The sequence below is a fragment of the Ascidiella aspersa genome, chromosome 5 (assembly GCF_963924565.1).
Source record: "Ascidiella aspersa chromosome 5, kaAscAspe10.2, whole genome shotgun sequence".
NCBI classification, from domain to species: domain Eukaryota; kingdom Metazoa; phylum Chordata; class Ascidiacea; order Phlebobranchia; family Ascidiidae; genus Ascidiella; species Ascidiella aspersa.
This window is the reverse complement of record NC_139451.1, coordinates 21,194,207-21,216,958: the sequence shown is the minus strand read 5'-3', so window position 1 is coordinate 21,216,958 and position 22,752 is coordinate 21,194,207. Positions and strand designations below refer to the sequence as shown.

The 22,752-nt window shown below is 36.7% G+C and overlaps 5 protein-coding genes across 6 annotated transcripts in view; 3 read left to right on the top strand and 2 right to left on the bottom strand.

The window, feature by feature from the left end:
* The window catches only part of LOC146145366 (guanine nucleotide-binding protein G(i) subunit alpha), a 31,626-nt gene extending 19,576 nt beyond the window's left edge, over window positions 1–12,050 (top strand). The window contains exons 4-11 of one of the 2 annotated variants that reach the window (XM_083390435.1): window positions 644–785; window positions 1,175–1,332; window positions 3,594–3,722; window positions 5,246–5,374; window positions 6,232–6,361; window positions 6,790–6,943; window positions 9,603–9,800; window positions 11,180–12,050. In XM_083390435.1, the coding sequence (XP_083246561.1) occupies window positions 644–785; window positions 1,175–1,332; window positions 3,594–3,722; window positions 5,246–5,374; window positions 6,232–6,361; window positions 6,790–6,943; window positions 9,603–9,793 (1,033 nt within the window). In that variant the 3' untranslated portion in view covers window positions 9,794–9,800; window positions 11,180–12,050. The remainder of the gene's footprint in view (window positions 1–643; window positions 786–1,174; window positions 1,333–3,593; window positions 3,723–5,245; window positions 5,375–6,231; window positions 6,362–6,789; window positions 6,944–9,602; window positions 9,801–11,179) is intronic. The other variant, XM_083390436.1, reaches the window with a different exon arrangement.
* A 1,592-nt stretch (window positions 12,051–13,642) lies between these two features.
* Window positions 13,643–15,764, top strand: LOC146145365 (large ribosomal subunit protein uL14). The gene is made up of 5 exons (XM_083389536.1): window positions 13,643–13,672; window positions 13,908–13,991; window positions 14,761–14,889; window positions 15,400–15,513; window positions 15,647–15,764. Exons 1-5 carry the CDS (start codon window positions 13,660–13,662, stop codon window positions 15,727–15,729), a joined length of 423 nt encoding a protein of 140 aa, XP_083245662.1. The 5' UTR covers window positions 13,643–13,659; the 3' UTR covers window positions 15,730–15,764.
* Window positions 15,765–16,507: 743 nt separating this feature from the next.
* On the bottom strand, window positions 16,508–18,334 carry LOC146145364 (metaxin-2-like). Its single transcript, XM_083390156.1, has 7 exons — window positions 18,100–18,334; window positions 17,992–18,039; window positions 17,847–17,926; window positions 17,674–17,790; window positions 17,470–17,601; window positions 16,958–17,166; window positions 16,508–16,711 (listed from the first exon to the last, which is right to left on the bottom strand). The coding sequence occupies exons 1-7, from the start codon at window positions 18,137–18,139 to the stop codon at window positions 16,537–16,539; spliced, it is 801 nt and encodes a 266-aa protein (XP_083246282.1). The 5' UTR covers window positions 18,140–18,334; the 3' UTR covers window positions 16,508–16,536.
* Window positions 18,335–18,525: 191 nt separating this feature from the next.
* On the top strand, window positions 18,526–20,130 carry LOC146145363 (large ribosomal subunit protein uL14-like). Its single transcript, XM_083390540.1, has 4 exons — window positions 18,526–18,607; window positions 19,127–19,255; window positions 19,766–19,879; window positions 20,013–20,130. Exons 1-4 carry the CDS (start codon window positions 18,526–18,528, stop codon window positions 20,093–20,095), a joined length of 408 nt encoding a protein of 135 aa, XP_083246666.1. The 3' UTR covers window positions 20,096–20,130.
* A 743-nt stretch (window positions 20,131–20,873) lies between these two features.
* LOC146145362 (metaxin-2-like) lies at window positions 20,874–22,700 on the bottom strand. Its single transcript, XM_083389897.1, has 7 exons — window positions 22,466–22,700; window positions 22,358–22,405; window positions 22,213–22,292; window positions 22,040–22,156; window positions 21,836–21,967; window positions 21,324–21,532; window positions 20,874–21,077 (listed from the first exon to the last, which is right to left on the bottom strand). Exons 1-7 carry the CDS (start codon window positions 22,503–22,505, stop codon window positions 20,903–20,905), a joined length of 801 nt encoding a protein of 266 aa, XP_083246023.1. The 5' UTR covers window positions 22,506–22,700; the 3' UTR covers window positions 20,874–20,902.
* Window positions 22,701–22,752: the final 52 nt, after the last annotated feature.

Sequence of the window (22,752 nt, the reverse complement as noted above, 5' to 3'; positions counted from 1 at the left end):
AGCGTATAGAAGCATGTGTTAACATGTTTGGAAGGTCAACCACATCATATCAAATTTCTTTACTATTTTCGCAGTACTAGTTTTTAAAAAGGTTAGTAACGTTGCGTCATCGCAATGCACCAATTTACCTTGTATATGTAATTTAAGCGCTGTACGTAATTTTTTTTTTAGGAACAGGTCCCAGGAGATTCTTAGCCCTTGTTTGGTGTAGTTTAATTCGCCTGTTAATGGGTTTTGTTACAGCCAGCATTCGACGTTACTGGTTTGTCCAGGTCGAGTTGCCGTTTTTTGTCTTCGCTTAAATCAGGTGAAGCCAACTTATGTTTGATTGCGAACAACTGAAATATTTTTTAGAGAGTCTTGATTGTCTGGTTCGGTGAATAAAGTCACAAGAACAATTATTAAACATTTTAAGCGTTAATTGCAGTTGCATTCCAAGCCAGCGATGCAGTTTAATTTGTTTCGATAACGCGTTATTAAGCTTATCCAGACAACAATTGGTCATTTAAATGTTGTATGCAGCAGATAAGCAGATACTGTAATGACGTAAAACATATTCGACGCGGTCGACAAGTTCAAATGTGGCGATCGACCTGTTGGCTACCCCTGGCTTAAATAAACCTGATTTTTTGTTCCCGCCCAGGATTATCCACGAGGACGGCTACTCAGAAGAGGAGTGTCTGCAGTACAAGGCGGTGGTCTACAGCAACACCCTTCAGTCGCTCATCACCATCGTGCGAGCTATGGGCAACCTCAAAATCGATTTTGGTTCTCCCGACCGTGCCGTGAGTTGTATTTTTTTTCTTTCACTTGAAAAAAAAACATATTTTTACTTTACTTCCCACTTTCACTTTACCCCCAACTTGACCAACTTTCCCCACTTATGGTTTACCCACTGAAGTTTTTGTAAATTTTCCTTTTTATGCAAAGCACCCTTTTAATCGTTGTTCGAGGGCTTATCGATTATTTTTTCCCGTAATATTTATTCCGATACGGATGATACGAAATTCTGCCGTCTGCCCTAAAATCATTGCTTTCTTAATATGTTGAAGAGTTATAAACGTTCAAAATGATACTTACCTCTTTATGGGCTTTGATATTCTTATCACGTCTTACTACAACCTCCAACCATTATGTTCCAAACAACAACAATGTTTTCACATTTAACGAAAAGGACGACGCACGTCAGCTGTTCGCGCTCGCCGGATCGCTGGAGGACGGCGAGATGACGTCAGAGCTGGGCGACTGCATGAAGCGGATGTGGTGTGACAAGGGCGTCCAGGTCTGCTTCAGTCGCTCCAGGGAATTTCAGCTCAACGACTCGGCCCAATAGTAAGTGGCAAAGGGTGTTTTTGTGTTTTTTGGTTGACTTGATAAAATTTACCACCAGAGGGCTCACCAGTCGTGTTGACCACGCCGTATTTTTAGGTACAAGGGCTTTTTTGCCTAGTGTTGTCATTAACATAACAAGAAGTGTTGTCATCAACTTTGACTAAATTTATAGAGAAGCTGTATATTTTGACTCCCGAGAGATCTTGTTTCAAAAAGGTATTATTACCGTAAAGCTTTATCAATGATTGAATTTTTTTACAGGAAAATAGGTCTGTTCATTTTTCAATTAAAGTATTTCTTTTTTGCACACCGATGTGCCTCAGCATATATTTTGACCAAACATTTATTCGGTCCAACGTTTTGTGTGAGATTGGATTTTAGATTATGGGTCTTAACCTTACATTGGGATTCTTATATTATTGCCAGTTGGCTTCAACTCCTGCTATATTAAGATTGCCTGGATTTTCTGTGCATTATTTATTGAACTCTGTTTCATATAGGCACCAGGAACAATTTCGCTGTTAATATTGCTTAAAAAAATAATAAACCAACGTTATTCGCTTCATCAATAATGCAGTACATTGAAGTTCGGTATTGACTTTTCGCCTATAACCAACGGTTTCTCTCGCATGCAAGGGTTTCTTATTAGTTTCCACCGAAACACTATAAAGCTGTTAATATCAATATAAAGTTGCTAATATAAATAGTTTTATGGGTTAGCTGGGTTCTAAAATGAACAACTTTCTTAATTTTGCTTTGGTGACCACGGTTGCCCCGCAAATGAGTTAAGTTTGCCGCTAAAACGTATTGGGCTATATATAGTTCCTTGTCTAGACAGGCGCTCGCAACCGTTTCGTTATCAATGGTTTGTTGCTGTCGTATTATGAGCAAAAAGTAGGTCATCCTGTAGAAAAGAAAAGCAGCTTTTTATCTGTCATCTGCGTATTTTATTGCACAACTACCTAAATATTTATACGACATCCATTAAAAAACCCTGTTTACCAAAAAAGCACTATTGAAGTGCAAAACACGATTTTTTCAATTAGGAAAACGCCAACCCCGTTTGGCCAATTGAAACAAATGGCCTTGTTTGGACTTGTTATTGTTTATGCGCAATTGCACCCCCGTAAGTCTTCCCTCCGATTTTAGGCACATTAAGCCGGTATATTCGATTCTCCGAAAAGAAAATTTATCCTTACCGCTTGTAAAACGTCGACCTTTTCCTGGGTATGCCGTAAACGCCGGTTTTCCTTGTCTAAATTTAAAAACTTTTACGACGTTTAGCCGTAGTGTTGGCCGACAATGTTTTTTTACCTCCTAAAACTTTTTTATAGAAGTGGATATCAGTGCTACGAAATCCGGCTTTTTGTAAAAAATTCTATATTTCAATCCCCAGGCGTGTAGTCTCTGTGCGAGTATGGGCAAACAAAAGCATTTTTCTAGTTGACCTAATTAAAAAAAATGTTTGGTTAGCCATTACCTTGGCTTCAAATTTATTACAAATCCTTTCAATTTTATGTCGGCTTTACAGCTTAAAATACTGTATATCTGCAGTACGTCCGTTTCGTAAGTTGCTTGTGCAATGTGCATATACTTTTTTTAATGTATTTTTGGTATTTTTGGGGGTTATTTTTGGAAGTTCGTCCTTTTTTCTAGTTTAACGCCCTGGTATCATGTAGTACATGGACTGCATAACATAAAAATACTTCATATAGTTAGCAAAAGATTACTCTGTGTACGTTTATAGACTCATTTGTATCTGCATACAAAATATTGGGCAGTAATCCAGCTTAGTTTATTGTTATAAGAAGATCTCAGTACGTATACGATTACTTTTCCGTAAACCTTCAAGTGTGGATGCATACTAGGTGTTAGCTCACTTAAGGATGTCCGGATTTTATTCCCGTACACTATATTTCGGGCGAAAAGTACTCCCCTTTAAACTTAACGTCGTCATAACTTTGACGATATAACCAATTGACAAAAACAAAGCGTTCAAATGTAATGAATTCCAGATAGTGAACCCATAATTTGCTTTTAGCAGTAAAAAGCGAAGTTTATTTCGACTGGTAATGAACTATTTTCTGAGAGATACTCTACTTGGTTAAAAGTATTGCTTTGGCTCTCAAATCTCAAACCATGCCGGAGAGTCGCAACTAAACATGTAATCGGACTGATACGAACTGAAACCGGTCGGACATGTACCGATCATGAGTACGGCCTCCGATCCGAACAGCGCCCTAACTAACCATCTTTGTCAGCTACCTGGACAGCCTAGATCGTCTGGTCTCGTCGGACTACGTGCCCAGCGAGCAAGACGTCTTGCGCTCTCGTGTCAAGACCACCGGTATTGTCGAAACGCAATTCGAGCACAAGGAATTGCACTTTAAGTGAGAACCGAACCGCCGCGCTCCGTCGCGTCCCGCGAAATAGTGAATTGTCGTCTTGAAATCGGTGTCTTGCGATATTTTAGACGCCTGAAAGCGTATTGTGCTTGCTCGCGTGCGTTTGCTTGTCTGTTGTTTTTGTTTTGTTCTTGTCTCGGCTTTGCCGGTGAACCGTCGACGGGATCGTTTCGCTGCGAAACGCGGCAAATGATGCACAAGTGCACAGGTTTTTTGGAATGCCCGCGCGCGCCTATTTATAATCAGTAATGCGTTTGCTGTACTTGAGTATCAAAAAATATTTTTTTAAGAATAATTTGACTTCCGTGGCATTTCCGAAAAACATTCCCGAAGAAAGAGATTGGACTTCGAATCCAGTCGCGTGTTAACCATTGCCAATAAAGTAGCTGTTTATAGCATCAACATCCTAAACCAATAAATCGATAAAGCTGTTTCTCAGCAAAGGCCTTGACTGAAAAAAAATTCGGTATCGACAAACTGCCAAGTTATGATGAATAAATTGTTCTTGCCATCAGTTCTTCCGTCTTAAAAGGGTTGCATTAATATTGTTGTGGAAAATTCTCCCCTCCCTGATCACAACTGCACGGACTACCAGACGTGTAGAACTTTAGCCAAGCCAAACGGTGCTGTTAATTCAAGTGCTTAGTAAAGTCAAGTCCAACTAATTAGTGTTAAATTGTACAAAATGAGTAAATTAATGCGTTTAAAAGCAATATTTAGCTAAGCAAATGCAACGAAACAGGCGAACTGGTTTACGTTCACAGAGCCAATGAAAATAAGTTCTTCTGGTATCATTTGTTTGCCGACGTGTCGGCCACCTATCCAGGAAACTATTTTCAGTATAGACTACGGTACGCCTGGTAGCAATAGCATATCTAATGAAGTAATTCGCCTAAAGGTTTGTTAGACCAAGTCTTTAAATGAATTGTGCCCTTAAAGCTAAAGTCAAAGTAGTGTCAAATCAAGTTGTTCAAACGGGAACAACATACCTTAACGCCGACTAAAGGTGTTGATGTGTGGTACAGTACATAACCAATAGTCACCGATATGAGGTGAAGGGGGCTTAATTTTAACTATAAACAAGGGGTTCTTAAGCTGGGCCCGTGCACTCCTTTGGGGCACGTGGACTTGTTTTAGGCCGTCCATGAAGGCCTAATTAAGGTTTAAGAATTTTTAAAAGAAAACTATATAATGAAAAAAATATGCTTGGCGCCTATTCCTCAAATGCAGTTAGACTTTATTTAAGTTTTACATTTGTTTCTTTAAAAATAACAGGTTCCTTAAAAAATAACCAGTCCACTTTATTTAAAAACAATAACAAGTCCACTTTATTTATGACGCCAGTTTGTGACGTTATGTCTAAAAATGTCATGCCCACTCTGTTCCACGCAAACCAAACAAATTGTTTAAAGGAACCTCTGCTATATAAACCTTGCATGTGAAAACCCGTCGGTGCTGTCTTGTCCTTGTGTTGTACTGTGTCATGCATCTATGTTGTCGTGTTGTAGCTACCTGGACTCCCTGGAGCGGCTCACGGGCCAGGGGTACGTCCCCACCCAGCAAGACGTGCTGAGAACGCGGGTGAAAACCACCGGGATCGTCGAAGTGCATTTTAACTTTAAAGATTTAACTTTTAAGTGAGTATCTGCTGCGCGTTACCCGAAATTTACAAAAAAAATAAACCTAAACCTCCCAAATTTTTTTCAAGTTGATCGATTTTTTTATTTTTTTTTTTCAGTCTATTTCAATGCAATATATTAAACAAGTTTTGCCTGCTATCTTCTTATTTTTTTATGTCTTGCAATTTTTTTATTCCTTTTATTTTAAAACTTAAATAAAACTCCTTTCGCCTATTTTAATTAACAATGCACAATTGTGTTAAAGTAAATAGATCTGCGCATTCTAATTTTGAACTAAATTGCTAATTTTGAACTAAATGCTTGTATTTTGGAAAATCTTTTCGATCTTAAACTAATTTGTCGATAAAAAAATTCCCCTTACAATCAAGCTTGGGCGTTAATAAGTCGATTTACCGGCTGCAAATTAATGTACATTACTTCTCCCTCCCGGTCGCATGGTAAGTTGTTGCATGCTCGATTTTCTGAATGTCTCGGTGAAAAATGTTGTCGTGACGTAAATCGCTTCCAAAAGCACAAACCCGTGTACCCCACGTGACGTGACGTGTAGCCTGTGTGTGTGACGTCTTGTTTTGTTTTGTTTGCGCCTGCTAGTTTACATGTCTATCCTATTTCGAATATCGTAAAACGTTAAACGCTAGCTTAAAAATAAAAAAATCCTTAAATTACTTAAAATAAATATAAAAGTCAATTTTGTTTAGTAGTATACGTAATGCATTTGACCATCTTAGCACACGCCATTTGAAAAAGCTTTTAAAATGTTTCCATGCACTTCGTCTGCAAGTTATATCGTAACTTAGACGAAACAGCCCTCCCCGAATTCGTTAAAAAAATCGCCTATTTTCACCCCGCTTCAGAATGTTCGACGTCGGTGGTCAGAGGTCCGAACGTAAGAAGTGGATCCATTGTTTCGAGGGCGTCACCGCTATTATCTTTTGCGTCGCGCTCTCCGCATACGATCTCGTCCTGGCCGAAGACGAAGAAATGGTAAAGCGGCAACTTTTTCTGCATTGTGTGCAGTCGTTGCTTAAACTTTTGCATCCCGCGACACGCTTCATACAAAACCATATGCAATTATTACTGAACAAAAAATGTTTGGCGCAAAAGCACTGTAACTAAGAATTACGATGTTGTTTTGTTTATTTATTTTTTTTGTATTGTAAAAAAACGTCACACGGTTTCGTTTAATTCCAGACTAAGCGCAAATTAGTATAAAAACCCGTACGCTCAACCCCTGAACACTAACTGTTGTTCAAAAGCGTTTTTGTTAAAGTTTGTACCCTTCTCTTTTTATGACATTCCCCTCAGCGTTTTTGCAAGATTAATCCAGACCCCCAAGAAAAATGGCTACGATAGACGCTTAACATAGTTGCAGCCCACCAATTTCCCGCTTAAGTCCACTCTTCTTTACGCAGAATCGCATGCACGAGTCCATGAAGTTGTTCGACTCGATCTGCAACAACAAATGGTTCACCGAGACCTCGATCATTCTCTTCCTCAACAAGAAGGATCTCTTCGAGGAGAAGATCGTCAAGTCGCCGCTCACCATCTGCTTCCCCGAGTACCAAGGTACGCCGGTTCGAATCCCACCCTCGGCGCACTGCTTTTGCGTTGTTGTTTGTCTGTCCCGACCGGTCGACAAACGACTTGCCCGTAGGCCCCGATGCTATTAAATAATCTTATCGGGTGCGATCCGATATTGGACTTGGTTTTATCGCATACCGAAATGCGCAAAAACAGTAAGTTACCATTATCGTGTTATAATTTTTAATACTACTGCAAATAAATATTAAAATGCAATCTCCGCAGATCTAACTTACTTCAGTAATTCCATAACTGTATAGAAAATAAGTATAAGGTCACAGCAAATGAATTTCACTTGAAAAACATCGATTAAACATAACCTAAATTTTCGCATTTTACCCGATTTTGAGATTTCCCCCCTTGTGACGTTTAACTGTCGCTGCGTACCTGTTTTTTTAAATGATATCATTTATTATAAACTCGCTTTTAGCGCCAGGGGCAAAATTTTGAATATAGAACAGGGCTACTCAACTATTTTTAGCGAAGGTCCCGTTACAAAAGTTTAAAATTTGCCTAGGTAACTTTCAGGAAATAATTTACAGTCTTATAAAACGTATAATGTGACAAAGAGAGAATGCAAGAATGCAACCACTTGCTATCGTAATATTTCCCCAATTGCGTTCTAAACTTACAAAATACATGGTATGTGACACTGAAAAGGGCGCTAATTAATATTCCGTTTAAAATCCTCCATCGTTTTTCGGTATATTTTTTTCGAGCTAAATCTCTCCCGTTGCCCGAATCCCGTAGGGATATAGGATCCAAGCGACATAATCCGCTTAGCGTTCGGCATAACCCCTGCCGGTTTTCAATCTACTGCGGTAACCTTTACAACTAAGGCGCAAGACACGCTGATCACTTTGCTTGACATTTACAAAGCCGTTGCCTTCTCCCTTTTGCTAGAGCTTGCCCGTGCTTCCCTGAATGCCTATTCAGATTTTTTTAAGGTGACAACTGAGAAAATATATTGGTTATCAAGGGTCCTCTTTTTCGGCCTTTTCAGGAATCCAGCATTGTGTTGAAACTTGTTTGCAACTGACCACCGGTATTTCACCAATGCTTGCGGTACTACAGACTTCATAGTTGGGCATTGTTAGCTGTGTAGTAGTGTTGTTTGCGAAAAATAACAAATATAATTCCATTAACTATTTTGGTTATTTGACTGAATAAGTGAAATGGTTATTTGAATAAGTGTATTTTTGCTCATTTATTTGTTCCAACTCTTTGGCCACAGTAAATAATTACATATTTTTTATATACGGCTTTGCCTATTTGTGGCAAAAATAAATTAACCAAGATGTTTTAGGTCAGTCAAGACCATTGAAGAGTAAATTAAACGGTGGAACTTCCCTTGATTTATATCTTCTTTCATAAAACCAGTTCGTATTTAATGAACAGACTAACCTTAGAAAGATCAACTTTTCTGCCTATTATATGCTGTGGTATTTACTTTACGCCTGGCAGATGTTTCTGTACAAAAGATATATGTTTTTTTGTTAAACTCATTTTTTTAGATATCATTTTTTAGATCAGTCTTGAATTTATATATATACATATATATTATTCAAATCCATACCCATTCCTCGCCCTTTAGTTTATCAATCCAATCGCTCATATTTAATTACAACCGCCTTGCGGTTTCCTTTGATATATTATGACACGACCTTGCTGTTTTTCTTTCGCCTATTTAACACGCCCGCATGTTTTTCTTAAGCCCAATTGGCTTCTAATTAGTCGCAAGACTCGCAGAAGTAACGTGACGTCATTCTACGTCAATGCGGATGGATAAATTACGTCTTTTATCGACTAAATCCCAATCGCGTCAAATCAGAAATTAAAATTGTCAACGCGCCACCAAATTTTTAATTAAAATAAATCATTAAAAATAACGACGATTTACCGTGTACCGCCGTAAGCAAACCAAATTTATACCAAAACGCAAACATTTTTTGAAATTGTCAATTTTATTTAAGAAATATACGATTAAACAACTACTTAACGTAAGAATAGGTTGTGGTTATATGTTAGGCTTATAATTTAAAAACTTTGTGTAATGTATAGTTGTATATCTTGTGACGACTTACTCATCGTGTATACTCGTTCAAACGGTGTTGTGATTGTCCTTTACAAAGCAGCAAAATGTTATCATTGCGCTTTCAGCGGAGTTGCAGGTCAACACAGCAAGTTTGCCACTACTCAGCTTTATCGCGTAGCGTAGCATCACAAGAACAATACAATGTATACTACATGGATAAAATTTGCCATAATATTAACCGGTGCACTTAAAACATGTGACAGTGTTTCTTAAACTTCTTCAGCCTGTGGCAAACTAAAAAATAAAAGCAAGTTTACGACACACTTTTTTTACAAAAAACAAAAAAAAACACGTTTTTTTTACAAAAAAAAGTGCAATTAAAACTGACTTACCTGGCAAAAGCTATCCAATCAGAAGGATAGGGTGCATTTATGACTTGCATGCTTGGCTAAGGCTATTTGTAATACTAATATGTTTTCCGAAATATAACAAAACGCAGCAGTTCACTTGAGAATCTCTCGGGGCACACGTTTGAGAATCCCTGATTTATGGACTTCCTCTGAAAAGCCTAAACCTAAAATAAAAATTGACAACCCTGATTGGTCGCAGGACAAAACACGTACGAGGAGGCGGCCGCCTACATCCAGCTCCAGTTCGAGGACCTGAACAAACGCAAGGACACCAAGGAGATCTACACGCACTTCACCTGCGCCACCGACACCAACAACATTCAGTTCGTCTTCGACGCCGTCACCGACGTCATCATCAAAAACAATCTGAAGGACTGCGGACTGTTCTAGGCAGAACGTGAGTTTTCTTTTGACTTTTTGCGGGAGCTCTGTGGTGTAGTGCTATGGTTGATAGAAGACGGGCTTGGCGTTTTTTTTCTTTATTTTTTAACAATTGGAATGATTTTCTTTTCTCACAATACTACAAATTTCGTAAAACGCCGATAAAAAAAATCATTATTTTGCTTGTTATCACTTCTTTTCATATTGGCTGATCTTTTTCCATCTCTTAAAGTTGAAAACCTAAACGACGCTGGTTTAAAAATCGAATAATTCAATGAAAAATGAAGTTGGTTGATCATTTTAATTCTTTTCGGTCTTTTTTTAACGAATAATGGTTTAAACGACCAAACAAAAAGCCACTAAAGTTTGTATTTTTTACAAATTTGCCTGCCCTGATTTTTTATTCTTAGGCTAGACTAAGTGTTGGCAAACTACGACCCACTGACCAGACCGGCCCACCTTACCGTTATATCTATTCCGCGGACCAATTTCAGCAGCTGGATACTATGGTTTTATAGTATTTTTTTCAAAATGAGTCTTGAGAAAAGAACTATTATAAATATGCATTTTTAGGTTTTTTCGGCCTGCTTGTCTTATTGAAAAAAAAATAAGCAACATATTAAAAAAATGCGAAGTCCATGGCTAGACAGTCCCAAAATCGCTTATGTTCTGACTCCTATTTGTCACAACAACAGCAATTTTCATACCTGGAAATCGAAACATTTTAAAGCGCACACCAACCAACCGATCAGCTGCAACTTCTCAGCAGTAAAGGGGGTGGAACAATAGCCCGCTGCTTTTCAACCTTCGCTGTCTATTGATATTTGTCGCCTGTCTCCCAATAGCGCTCCGGCTGATCTTAAAAACGCGGCCCCGGTTTAATCCCGGCTTCGCTTTTGCATAGGCCTGATCGATCCAAGGCCCTTAGCGCCCAGTATCGATTTTGATTAGTACAATGGGCATTTCGCGAGGGCCTGTTGTCTGTGAACGCGTAAGGGGATGAATCGTACTGGCGTCTTTCAACATAACTGTTCATAGATTTTCTAGGGATTTCACTTGGCTTTGGTTTGAGCCCGACATTGCTAAAATCCTTATTTGAACGTGGACCAACAGATTTGTTTATTTGAACGCTCTGTCGAAATCGATTTGTTATGTTTGCATAGCGGTAATGCGGTTTTAAAATCCCTAGATCACCAATCCAAAGATATGAACAATGGTATATAGTGGAAAACAAAACATAGTGTTATAGCAGAATAAAGTACATATACACAGTACACACCCATTCCTAATTTATTGGCAAATTGTATGTTTTGGATTGTAAAAACATCCAGCAGTAACAATTAACTGTGACGAAACAATCGAAACTCATTTTCTGTTTACGTTTGAAATTCGCAGGCCACTTCGGATCCAGTTGCAAGTGATATTTCCTCGCCGGGCCACAGACAGACCGACCGACCGACCGACCGACAACCAAAACAGCACCAACTGCCGCATATCGCCGTTGACGTCATTCACGACTTTCGTGACGTCATCGTCTTGCCGTGGCGACGAGCGAAGACCTGAAAAACATAGACAGCTACTAAAAGTACCCTACCACACAAAAAAGCAACCTCTTAACAGACTTTCAACTACCCGATAACCACTATTACTACTACTACTTGTTGTCGTTGTAAATTTTCGTCGTCGTTTTATGAATGAACTTCGTATTTTTTTGTTTGCCCCAACCCGGCTGCGGTTGTGAGTGTTTTTTTAAGTAGCGCTGCGTCGTCACCAACCGCCGCCCGCCCTCTCCCCACTTTATTTCTCTCTGTATTTCTTTATTATTTTTTGTAAAAAATTACTTTTGCTTTTATTTTATTCTCTGCGTGTCAGGTCCGTACGAACGTCGCTAGCCACCCACCCACCCCACCCTCCCTTAACACCCCTTCTTGCAACAGCTCGTTTTGCTGTTGTTACGTCATTCCTGGTAAAAGTTTCGCGATTCCTAAAATGGCGACATTTCTATGAATCATATATTGGGTGCGTACAAAAAAGAAACTTCTCTTCTGCGATTTTTACTTTTCAACATCGTGAAAAAAATTCCCATTTTTCTTTCGGATCGATCGTGTTTTTATCGAGCGGAATTGCGTCACTGTTGCATCATCAAAATGCTCCCTTTCCTCTCTACTCTATCGTCGTCGTTCGTCTGACGTAGGTACTAAACAATATGTCGTAGTTTGTGAATTTGATGTCAATGCGGTTTAAAAATACAAACTGCTTTCGGGACTCCGACGAGTGATGGTTTACAGAACAGACCATGTGCTTGTACCCAGGTGTGCATACTGAAAAGCAATAGAAGATTCGAGTTACGAACCTGCTTACACAAACAGGTGGTATCCAACTGGATTTATTTTTACAGTCGTACAACTTGCCATCGTTTTAAGCAGCCAGCGAGCCTGGCACCGTCGGTCTGGCGTATGATGCGCATGATGTCTGGAAAGCTTTTCTGCACCCAGTTTAAATTTAAATATGATTTGGCGAGATTACCTCTGTTATCATCAGAAAAATTAGGGCGTTTTCGTTGGAAACGGAAATGATTGTAATTAGTTGTTTATGTTTATCTTTATAACACTTTTATATTCTGTAATTCAATGTGTAACTAATTTTTGTACGACCCTTTTAAAGAACACTACATGGCTTGTACCCCAGTGATGTATACTTGAAAAACCAACGCTGGTTGAAAGTTCAGCAACTTACGATAAACAGTCTTAAAAATTATACTTGGTATGCTATAGGAAGTGCTTTTAATTGTGTTTTTGCTCTCTAGGTTTACTGCCATTTGCTAAAACCAAAAAATGGTAACGCGGAAAAATACCTTGAAACAATTATTTACTTTCCCAAACAAAGCGTTTACAAACTCAGAATTACCGTCGAAGTATTTTAATAAATTTTTCTCGTGAAAACCAAGGCTTGTCATGAACCTAAAGACATAGGCTATATGTCATCTCTTCATTCCTTTTCCAAACCGATCTGCCAGTAGTTTGTTGCCCAAGGGCTGCGTTTTTGCACCTTCAATCTAATTTCAAATGGGTGTATCACTGTTCATTAATGTGGTCATCACAATAGTTTACATATTACCATTGTGGGTCCGAATCAGAATGGAATAATTTTTATTGTGAATAAACAAACGATAAACGGTACTGACAGTGACAGGTACTTACGATACGTACAATGAGGACTCCACCAGAGCACATAAGACTGATGGTTTTCATATAAACCGCCATCCCTTAAATAGCCTACTTTGTACCACATGGCGTTAATTAAATTTTATAACAATGCGGTTCGGCGACGCAACGAAAAACAGGAAATTTTGGACGGTTAACGAAACACCAGTAGCAATAAGCTGGCAGTTTAAATCATAGACACATGCAGACGTACGTTGACGTCACACCGGCGGTCCGAACAGGATTGGGACCGATTTTCCAAAGCTGCTACACCATGTTCATCAAAATAAAACAGTACCAACTTTTGTTGTTTATCAAATTTAACTTAACGGTATTAATATAAATTACGCCATAAGCATGATTTCAATGAAGTATCGTTTACGGCCAACTAAAAAGTGCATTGCCTTATGAAAAATCATCGAGGGTAATACATTTTTTAATTTGAATTTTAATGTTTGAATTTAGAACGTATAATTTTAAACAAAATGTTTTTGTAGTAAATTATATTTTTTATTCAATTATTACCTCGAGAATATTTAAAGATTTAAGCGTTTTCGTTTATCTTTTATTAACATAGCCGAACCCATTGTTGAAAAATGTATGAAATAGCGCCTCTCGAAATGTTGTGTTCAGAATCTAGTTTAGAAGACTGGTTCTTTTCAACCAGTAAACATGTCGAAGCGAGGTTAGTTTTTGCAAGTAAAAATCCATGAAAATCGTTATTTAGATGCCGGTGTAAAACATTAGATTTGGCAGAAGTGATTATATGACCTTCCTGTCGAACTTGAATTATTTAAAGCGCCTATAATCTCTATCCATAGCGGATAAACAACCCGTTCTTGAAACCTAGTCATTACGTTAAGATGTGTTAAACAGCTTTGCGCTTGGCTACATTTCACCGTTTTTATTTTATCTTTTAGGACGTGGAGGAGCAGTCGGAGGAAAATTCCGAATCACTCTCAGTTTACCAGTCGGAGCAGTTGTTAACTGCGCTGATAATACTGGTAAGTTAAATTATAATAAAATGTGGGTCGCTGGTCTAGAATCCTACCAGATTTAATAAACCAACGCACAATATTTGGGTTAGGGTGAGAGTTAGCGTCAAAAGAAATAAATATGGAAGATTAAATAAAGTATACTTGACCTACCCAAACCCAATGCTAACCCAAAATGGCAATTATTGTTTGTTGTTTAGTGAGACCATTGTGGGTCAAAAAATCCAATCCTACCGCATTTATTTTAACACTAACAAACAGATTTGTCAAAGTTGAAATTACATGGAAGGGATAAATGTGTAAGAATAAATATAACAATAATACTTTACCCACCAAAACACTAATCTAAATATTGTGCGCTGATTTAATAATTGTTTGAACGCAGTGGTGAAATTCTAGACCAGTGCCTTTTTTATTAATAGTGCAAGCCACTGTGGAAGATACAGCAAGTGCATTTGCAAGTGTTTTTTTTTAACAGATCCAGCTTCACCCCAAAAAGCGAATCGCTGCTCCATCGATTGTTAACTTTTTGGTGCACTTTATTTTTAAATGAAACTAATTCTGAACTTTTATTATAGTTGTTTTAATTTTGTGTATTGTTGATTTGCAATGATGAAACATTTTCTACCATCTTTCGGGGCAGAAAACATTTTGTTGATATTCTCATGTTTCTGAGCAACCTTTTGCCCATACATTATGTGATGACTACAACAAAATTTACGACTGAATAGTGAAAATAACAAAATTTACGACTGATTGTTGAATTTGTGCTTGTCAGGTGCCAAGAACCTTTACATTATTGCTGTAAAGGGCATCAGAGGTCGCCTCAATCGTTTGCCAGCAGCCAGTGTTGGTGATGTCGTTCTTGCAACAGTGAAAAAGGGAAAGCCTGAACTTCGAAAGAAAGGTTGGTCACATAACTGAATCAGTTTTATAAATCAAGGATTTCCATTTAAGAAAAGACTGTTAGACACATCTAGCCTGCTCTGAGGCCTGACTGCATTTCATAACTTGTGGCCACCAAATATTCTTGCCATAAATTATTTTGTCTGAAATAAGACGCTAAAATAGGACCATATATACACCACAAACGGCAATTTTTCTGTGTAAATTGACTATGCTGGTGATGTTCACACAAAATTACATCACTGTTGTGGTTTTTGGCAGAATTTCACGCCAAAGATCTTTGGTGGTAAGGCACTGGAATGCATCAGTGACATCAGCCACGTAAAACTTAGTTTTAGCATTATTAATAAAGCTGTGATGAAACATTTTCAACCATCTTTCGGGGCAGAACCAAAGTTGTTGATACTCTCTTGTTTCTGAGCAAAACAACTTAAAAAATTCCATCCCGGAGACCTTCTGGTGTTGTATATGTGTTTTTATAAAGGAATAATACGAAATATTTTTCGTTTAGTCCATCCGGCTGTAATAATTCGACAATCAAAGCCGATTCATCGGAAGCATGGGCAATTCTTGTACTTCGAAGACAATGCTGGGGTGATTGTAAATAACAAAGGCGAAATGAAAGGTATTTTTATCAAAAGTGAAAAATTATAATTCTAAAATGCCTATTTAACTTTATATCTAATTTATTCAGCCCCCTTGTTTATTTCAGGTTATTGTTTTAAAGTATGATAATAGTGTTGTCTTACGCTTCACAGGCTCTGCAATCACTGGACCCGTCGCCAAAGAATGCGCAGATTGCTGGCCAAGGATAGCGTCAAATGCAAGTTCTATCGCATAATAAATGTTATCATGGCCTACTGCTTTTTTATCTTCTGTGAGAATGCTTTAATGTTCATCAAAGTTCAAAATAAGGTTGTTAAGCAGAAAGATGTATAATTGTTCCTGTGCATTTCGGTAAAAATAAACCTATTCTAGTGAGAAAAGTTGCTAAAACAGAAGAATATATACTTTAGGAAAATTTAGTACCTACAGCTACTCTAGTTATTATAACTGTCAAAACTTGAGTAGGGGGTCCAGGCAATTGTTAAATCCACTAAAACAATTTTATTGGGGACCACTCCTAACACACCTTTCTGGGAAAAATATGTTTTGAATACTTCATTACGAAACATTTATTAGACAGACCTCACAAAAACATAAATAACAAATGACAATCCGTTTCTAGATGCAAAACCGGTCATTTCTCAAATATATACCTTTCTGGGAAAAAGAGATGTTTTAATACGTTGCATAAATAGTGAAACATTTATTAGACAGACATATAACTGTCACAAGTCACAACTTCAGTAGGGGTCCAGGCAATTGTTAAATCCACTAATACAATTTTATTGGGGACCACTACTAACACACCTTTCTGGGAAAAATATGTTTTGAATACTTCATCATTGCATAAATTGTGAAACATTTATTAGACATACCTCACAAAAACATAAATAACAAATAACAATACGTTTTCTAGATGCAAAACCGGTCATTTCTCAAATATACCTTTACAGGAAAAAGAGATGTTTTAATACTTTGTTGCATAAATAGTGAAACATTTATTAGACAGACTTCACGAAAACAAAACATAAATAACAACATATCATTCTACATCTGATGTCGATCGTTTACTTTTGAAATAGCATGCATCAATATTTTGGCAAAATGTGACCAAGTTTCGGAATTGCTGAATGGTCTTTGCAAGTCTGTTGTCTGGCAAGCTTGTAGTGATAATGGTGTAGAGGTGACCAAACACTAATGCATCCAGCTCTGTTGGCCTGTAAAAGCAATTTATTCACCTGTGAATTTTACAGTTAGGTGTTGTCAATTTAATTATAGAAGTTTATCTGTAGTTAGGATTTCCGCCTTAGATTGTGTAACATTTGCATAAGGTGTGGTTGGGAAGTTAGTTTGCCATTTGGTTTAAGGCGTTTGGCAAAAAAAAAAAAAAAATATGTTTAAATGTGTTAATTGTCAATACAATTAAAAAGAACAAAGCAGCTTGCCAAACTATTTACACTTACTTGTCTCCAAAGAAATAAACCTTGTTGCCTAATTTTTGTGACAGTGCCGCACAACACATTCGTACTTCTTCATCCATTGTGGTAAGTGACCTTTGATTCTTACCCCACCCAATTGCATTTAAGTAACTTGTAACACTCTGTTGCTTGCAAAATGATAAAATGTGATTGAGGGGCCATGGGTAGGGATGCCCATATCTTTTCCAAGTGACCTTTAACATGAAAAAGATTATGTACAGTTTTTGTTTATGTATGCTTTTAATATTTTGTTGGCTTGTAAGTACCTATTTAAAAACTTTTGGCGATGGTCTACCTACCACTTTAAATTTAACCTACGAGAAATAAATAGAAATGGGAGAATTAATGTAATTATAATACTTTACCCACCCCAAGCCAAATAATATTAGCAATATAAAACCCCAAACAAAAATGTGGTAGGGTTCGAGACCAGCACCAAACCTTCATGTGTACTGATAAAGAATATATTAATATAAAAATATTTATGTTCATTCAACCTGTTTCAGAGTATCCATGTGTAACCACATAATAAACAATTCAGCTGGAATAAGGATATTATTGATAAGCTCAATATAGGCCTTCAGGTCTTGATTTTCTTTGTCACTTAAATGTTTGCTTAGAGATAATCCCTAAAAAGAAATACATTACAGTAGTTAACTATGTTTTATTTTGAGGTAAATATTTTAAATTTTTTAACTTACTTTCTGGCTAATAAAGTTAAATATTGGCAATGGTTCAGAAATTACAAAATTTCCAGATAATAGGACTGGAACCTTCCCAGATGGTGAGATGTGTTCAGTGTTTGTGCGGTGCTGTACCTATTGGAAAAACACCCTTGAATATTGATTTATCACATTATACCTAGCATAATTACCTGAACTTCCAACTTGCACATTCGGAAAAAAGCTTGTACAGAAATTGAGGCCGCATTTTCGTTGACAAGAATTTGATTTTCTAAAACAAAAAAGCTAATTCGTTGTTTTTTATGACAGAAATTCAAATACAACATTTTGACTTGCCTTCATCTGGTTTGAATAATATCATGTCGTTTAGCACTCCATCTGAACCTGCAATGTATGGTTGTTGCATGTTATATTACAACAACAAAAAAATACTTAAACACTTACCCGCCATTTGACTGAACAACGCCTCTTGTAATAAGGACATACAGAGCAAACAAGATTACCCTTATGTTCAACTAACTTCGCTTTTTTAACTTTTAATGAACTACTGTAGGCCTACAGCAAAAATGCCATTAATTCAAATACTTGTATCCTAAAGATATTGTTTTGTTTGCTTTTGGTTTGCTTTTGATGTCCAAGATTTTAATATTCAACGCAATTATGTTTTTTAGTACTTTTGAAAAATAATCTTTCAGTGCTGATTCATATAGAGATAATATTTAATACGAACACTTGGCATTTAGTTCGGGAAATTCCCTTAAACGCGCGAATCGAAATTCGTACAGTCTTGTGTGTTTTTCTAAATTGTGAGTTTTTTTTATCTTGGTTTTGTCATGTTTTAGCCGCTAAAATTAAAAATTTACCGCCTAAATGGACGATTGCAAACTTTTTCCACCAGAAGGGTTCCCATTTCCTTTCGAACCGTATTCCATCCAGCTGGATTTCATGAAGAGTTTGTATGCTGCAATTGAAGGAAAAAAGATTTAAATGTGTAAGAATAAATATAACAATAATACTTTACCCACCAAAACACTAATCTAAATATTGTGCGCTGATTTAATAATTGTTTGAACGCAGTGGTGAAATTCTAGACCAGTGCCTTTTTTATTAATAGTGCAAGCCACTGTGGAAGATACAGCAAGTGCATTTGCAAGTGTTTTTTTTTTAACAGATCCAGCTTCACCCCAAAAAGCGAATCGCTGCTCCATCGATTGTTAACTTTTTGGTGCACTTTATTTTTAAATGAAACTAATTCTGAACTTTTATTATAGTTGTTTTAATTTTGTGTATTGTTGATTTGCAATGATGAAACATTTTCTACCATCTTTCGGGGCAGAAAACATTTTGTTGATATTCTCATGTTTCTGAGCAACCTTTTGCCCATACATTATGTGATGACTACAACAAAATTTACGACTGAATAGTGAAAATAACAAAATTTACGACTGATTGTTGAATTTGTGCTTGTCAGGTGCCAAGAACCTTTACATTATTGCTGTAAAGGGCATCAGAGGTCGCCTCAATCGTTTGCCAGCAGCCAGTGTTGGTGATGTCGTTCTTGCAACAGTGAAAAAGGGAAAGCCTGAACTTCGAAAGAAAGGTTGGTCACATAACTGAATCAGTTTTATAAATCAAGGATTTCCATTTAAGAAAAGACTGTTAGACACATCTAGCCTGCTCTGAGGCCTGACTGCATTTCATAACTTGTGGCCACCAAATATTCTTGCCATAAATTATTTTGTCTGAAATAAGACGCTAAAATAGGACCATATATACACCACAAACGGCAATTTTTCTGTGTAAATTGACTATGCTGGTGATGTTCACACAAAATTACATCACTGTTGTGGTTTTTGGCAGAATTTCACGCCAAAGATCTTTGGTGGTAAGGCACTGGAATGCATCAGTGACATCAGCCACGTAAAACTTAGTTTTAGCATTATTAATAAAGCTGTGATGAAACATTTTCAACCATCTTTCGGGGCAGAACCAAAGTTGTTGATACTCTCTTGTTTCTGAGCAAAACAACTTAAAAAATTCCATCCCGGAGACCTTCTGGTGTTGTATATGTGTTTTTATAAAGGAATAATACGAAATATTTTTCGTTTAGTCCATCCGGCTGTAATAATTCGACAATCAAAGCCGATTCATCGGAAGCATGGGCAATTCTTGTACTTCGAAGACAATGCTGGGGTGATTGTAAATAACAAAGGCGAAATGAAAGGTATTTTTATCAAAAGTGAAAAATTATAATTCTAAAATGCCTATTTAACTTTATATCTAATTTATTCAGCCCCCTTGTTTATTTCAGGTTATTGTTTTAAAGTATGATAATAGTGTTGTCTTACGCTTCACAGGCTCTGCAATCACTGGACCCGTCGCCAAAGAATGCGCAGATTGCTGGCCAAGGATAGCGTCAAATGCAAGTTCTATCGCATAATAAATGTTATCATGGCCTACTGCTTTTTTATCTTCTGTGAGAATGCTTTAATGTTCATCAAAGTTCAAAATAAGGTTGTTAAGCAGAAAGATGTATAATTGTTCCTGTGCATTTCGGTAAAAATAAACCTATTCTAGTGAGAAAAGTTGCTAAAACAGAAGAATATATACTTTAGGAAAATTTAGTACCTACAGCTACTCTAGTTATTATAACTGTCAAAACTTGAGTAGGGGGTCCAGGCAATTGTTAAATCCACTAAAACAATTTTATTGGGGACCACTCCTAACACACCTTTCTGGGAAAAATATGTTTTGAATACTTCATTACGAAACATTTATTAGACAGACCTCACAAAAACATAAATAACAAATGACAATCCGTTTCTAGATGCAAAACCGGTCATTTCTCAAATATATACCTTTCTGGGAAAAAGAGATGTTTTAATACGTTGCATAAATAGTGAAACATTTATTAGACAGACATATAACTGTCACAAGTCACAACTTCAGTAGGGGTCCAGGCAATTGTTAAATCCACTAATACAATTTTATTGGGGACCACTACTAACACACCTTTCTGGGAAAAATATGTTTTGAATACTTCATCATTGCATAAATTGTGAAACATTTATTAGACATACCTCACAAAAACATAAATAACAAATAACAATACGTTTTCTAGATGCAAAACCGGTCATTTCTCAAATATACCTTTACAGGAAAAAGAGATGTTTTAATACTTTGTTGCATAAATAGTGAAACATTTATTAGACAGACTTCACGAAAACAAAACATAAATAACAACATATCATTCTACATCTGATGTCGATCGTTTACTTTTGAAATAGCATGCATCAATATTTTGGCAAAATGTGACCAAGTTTCGGAATTGCTGAATGGTCTTTGCAAGTCTGTTGTCTGGCAAGCTTGTAGTGATAATGGTGTAGAGGTGACCAAACACTAATGCATCCAGCTCTGTTGGCCTGTAAAAGCAATTTATTCACCTGTGAATTTTACAGTTAGGTGTTGTCAATTTAATTATAGAAGTTTATCTGTAGTTAGGATTTCCGCCTTAGATTGTGTAACATTTGCATAAGGTGTGGTTGGGAAGTTAGTTTGCCATTTGGTTTAAGGCGTTTGGCAAAAAAAAAAAAAAAATATGTTTAAATGTGTTAATTGTCAATACAATTAAAAAGAACAAAGCAGCTTGCCAAACTATTTACACTTACTTGTCTCCAAAGAAATAAACCTTGTTGCCTAATTTTTGTGACAGTGCCGCACAACACATTCGTACTTCTTCATCCATTGTGGTAAGTGACCTTTGATTCTTACCCCACCCAATTGCATTTAAGTAACTTGTAACACTCTGTTGCTTGCAAAATGATAAAATGTGATTGAGGGGCCATGGGTAGGGATGCCCATATCTTTTCCAAGTGACCTTTAACATGAAAAAGATTATGTACAGTTTTTGTTTATGTATGCTTTTAATATTTTGTTGGCTTGTAAGTACCTATTTAAAAACTTTTGGCGATGGTCTACCTACCACTTTAAATTTAACCTACGAGAAATAAATAGAAATGGGAGAATTAATGTAATTATAATACTTTACCCACCCCAAGCCAAATAATATTAGCAATATAAAACCCCAAACAAAAATGTGGTAGGGTTCGAGACCAGCACCAAACCTTCATGTGTACTGATAAAGAATATATTAATATAAAAATATTTATGTTCATTCAACCTGTTTCAGAGTATCCATGTGTAACCACATAATAAACAATTCAGCTGGAATAAGGATATTATTGATAAGCTCAATATAGGCCTTCAGGTCTTGATTTTCTTTGTCACTTAAATGTTTGCTTAGAGATAATCCCTAAAAAGAAATACATTACAGTAGTTAACTATGTTTTATTTTGAGGTAAATATTTTAAATTTTTTAACTTACTTTCTGGCTAATAAAGTTAAATATTGGCAATGGTTCAGAAATTACAAAATTTCCAGATAATAGGACTGGAACCTTCCCAGATGGTGAGATGTGTTCAGTGTTTGTGCGGTGCTGTACCTATTGGAAAAACACCCTTGAATATTGATTTATCACATTATACCTAGCATAATTACCTGAACTTCCAACTTGCACATTCGGAAAAAAGCTTGTACAGAAATTGAGGCCGCATTTTCGTTGACAAGAATTTGATTTTCTAAAACAAAAAAGCTAATTCGTTGTTTTTTATGACAGAAATTCAAATACAACATTTTGACTTGCCTTCATCTGGTTTGAATAATATCATGTCGTTTAGCACTCCATCTGAACCTGCAATGTATGGTTGTTGCATGTTATATTACAACAACAAAAAAATACTTAAACACTTACCCGCCATTTGACTGAACAACGCCTCTTGTAATAAGGACATACAGAGCAAACAAGATTACCCTTATGTTCAACTAACTTCGCTTTTTTAACTTTTAATGAACTACTGTAGGCCTACAGCAAAAATGCCATTAATTCAAATACTTGTATCCTAAAGATATTGTTTTGTTTGCTTTTGGTTTGCTTTTGATGTCCAAGATTTTAATATTCAACGCAATTATGTTTTTTAGTACTTTTGAAAAATAATCTTTCAGTGCTGATTCATATAGAGATAATATTTAATACGAACA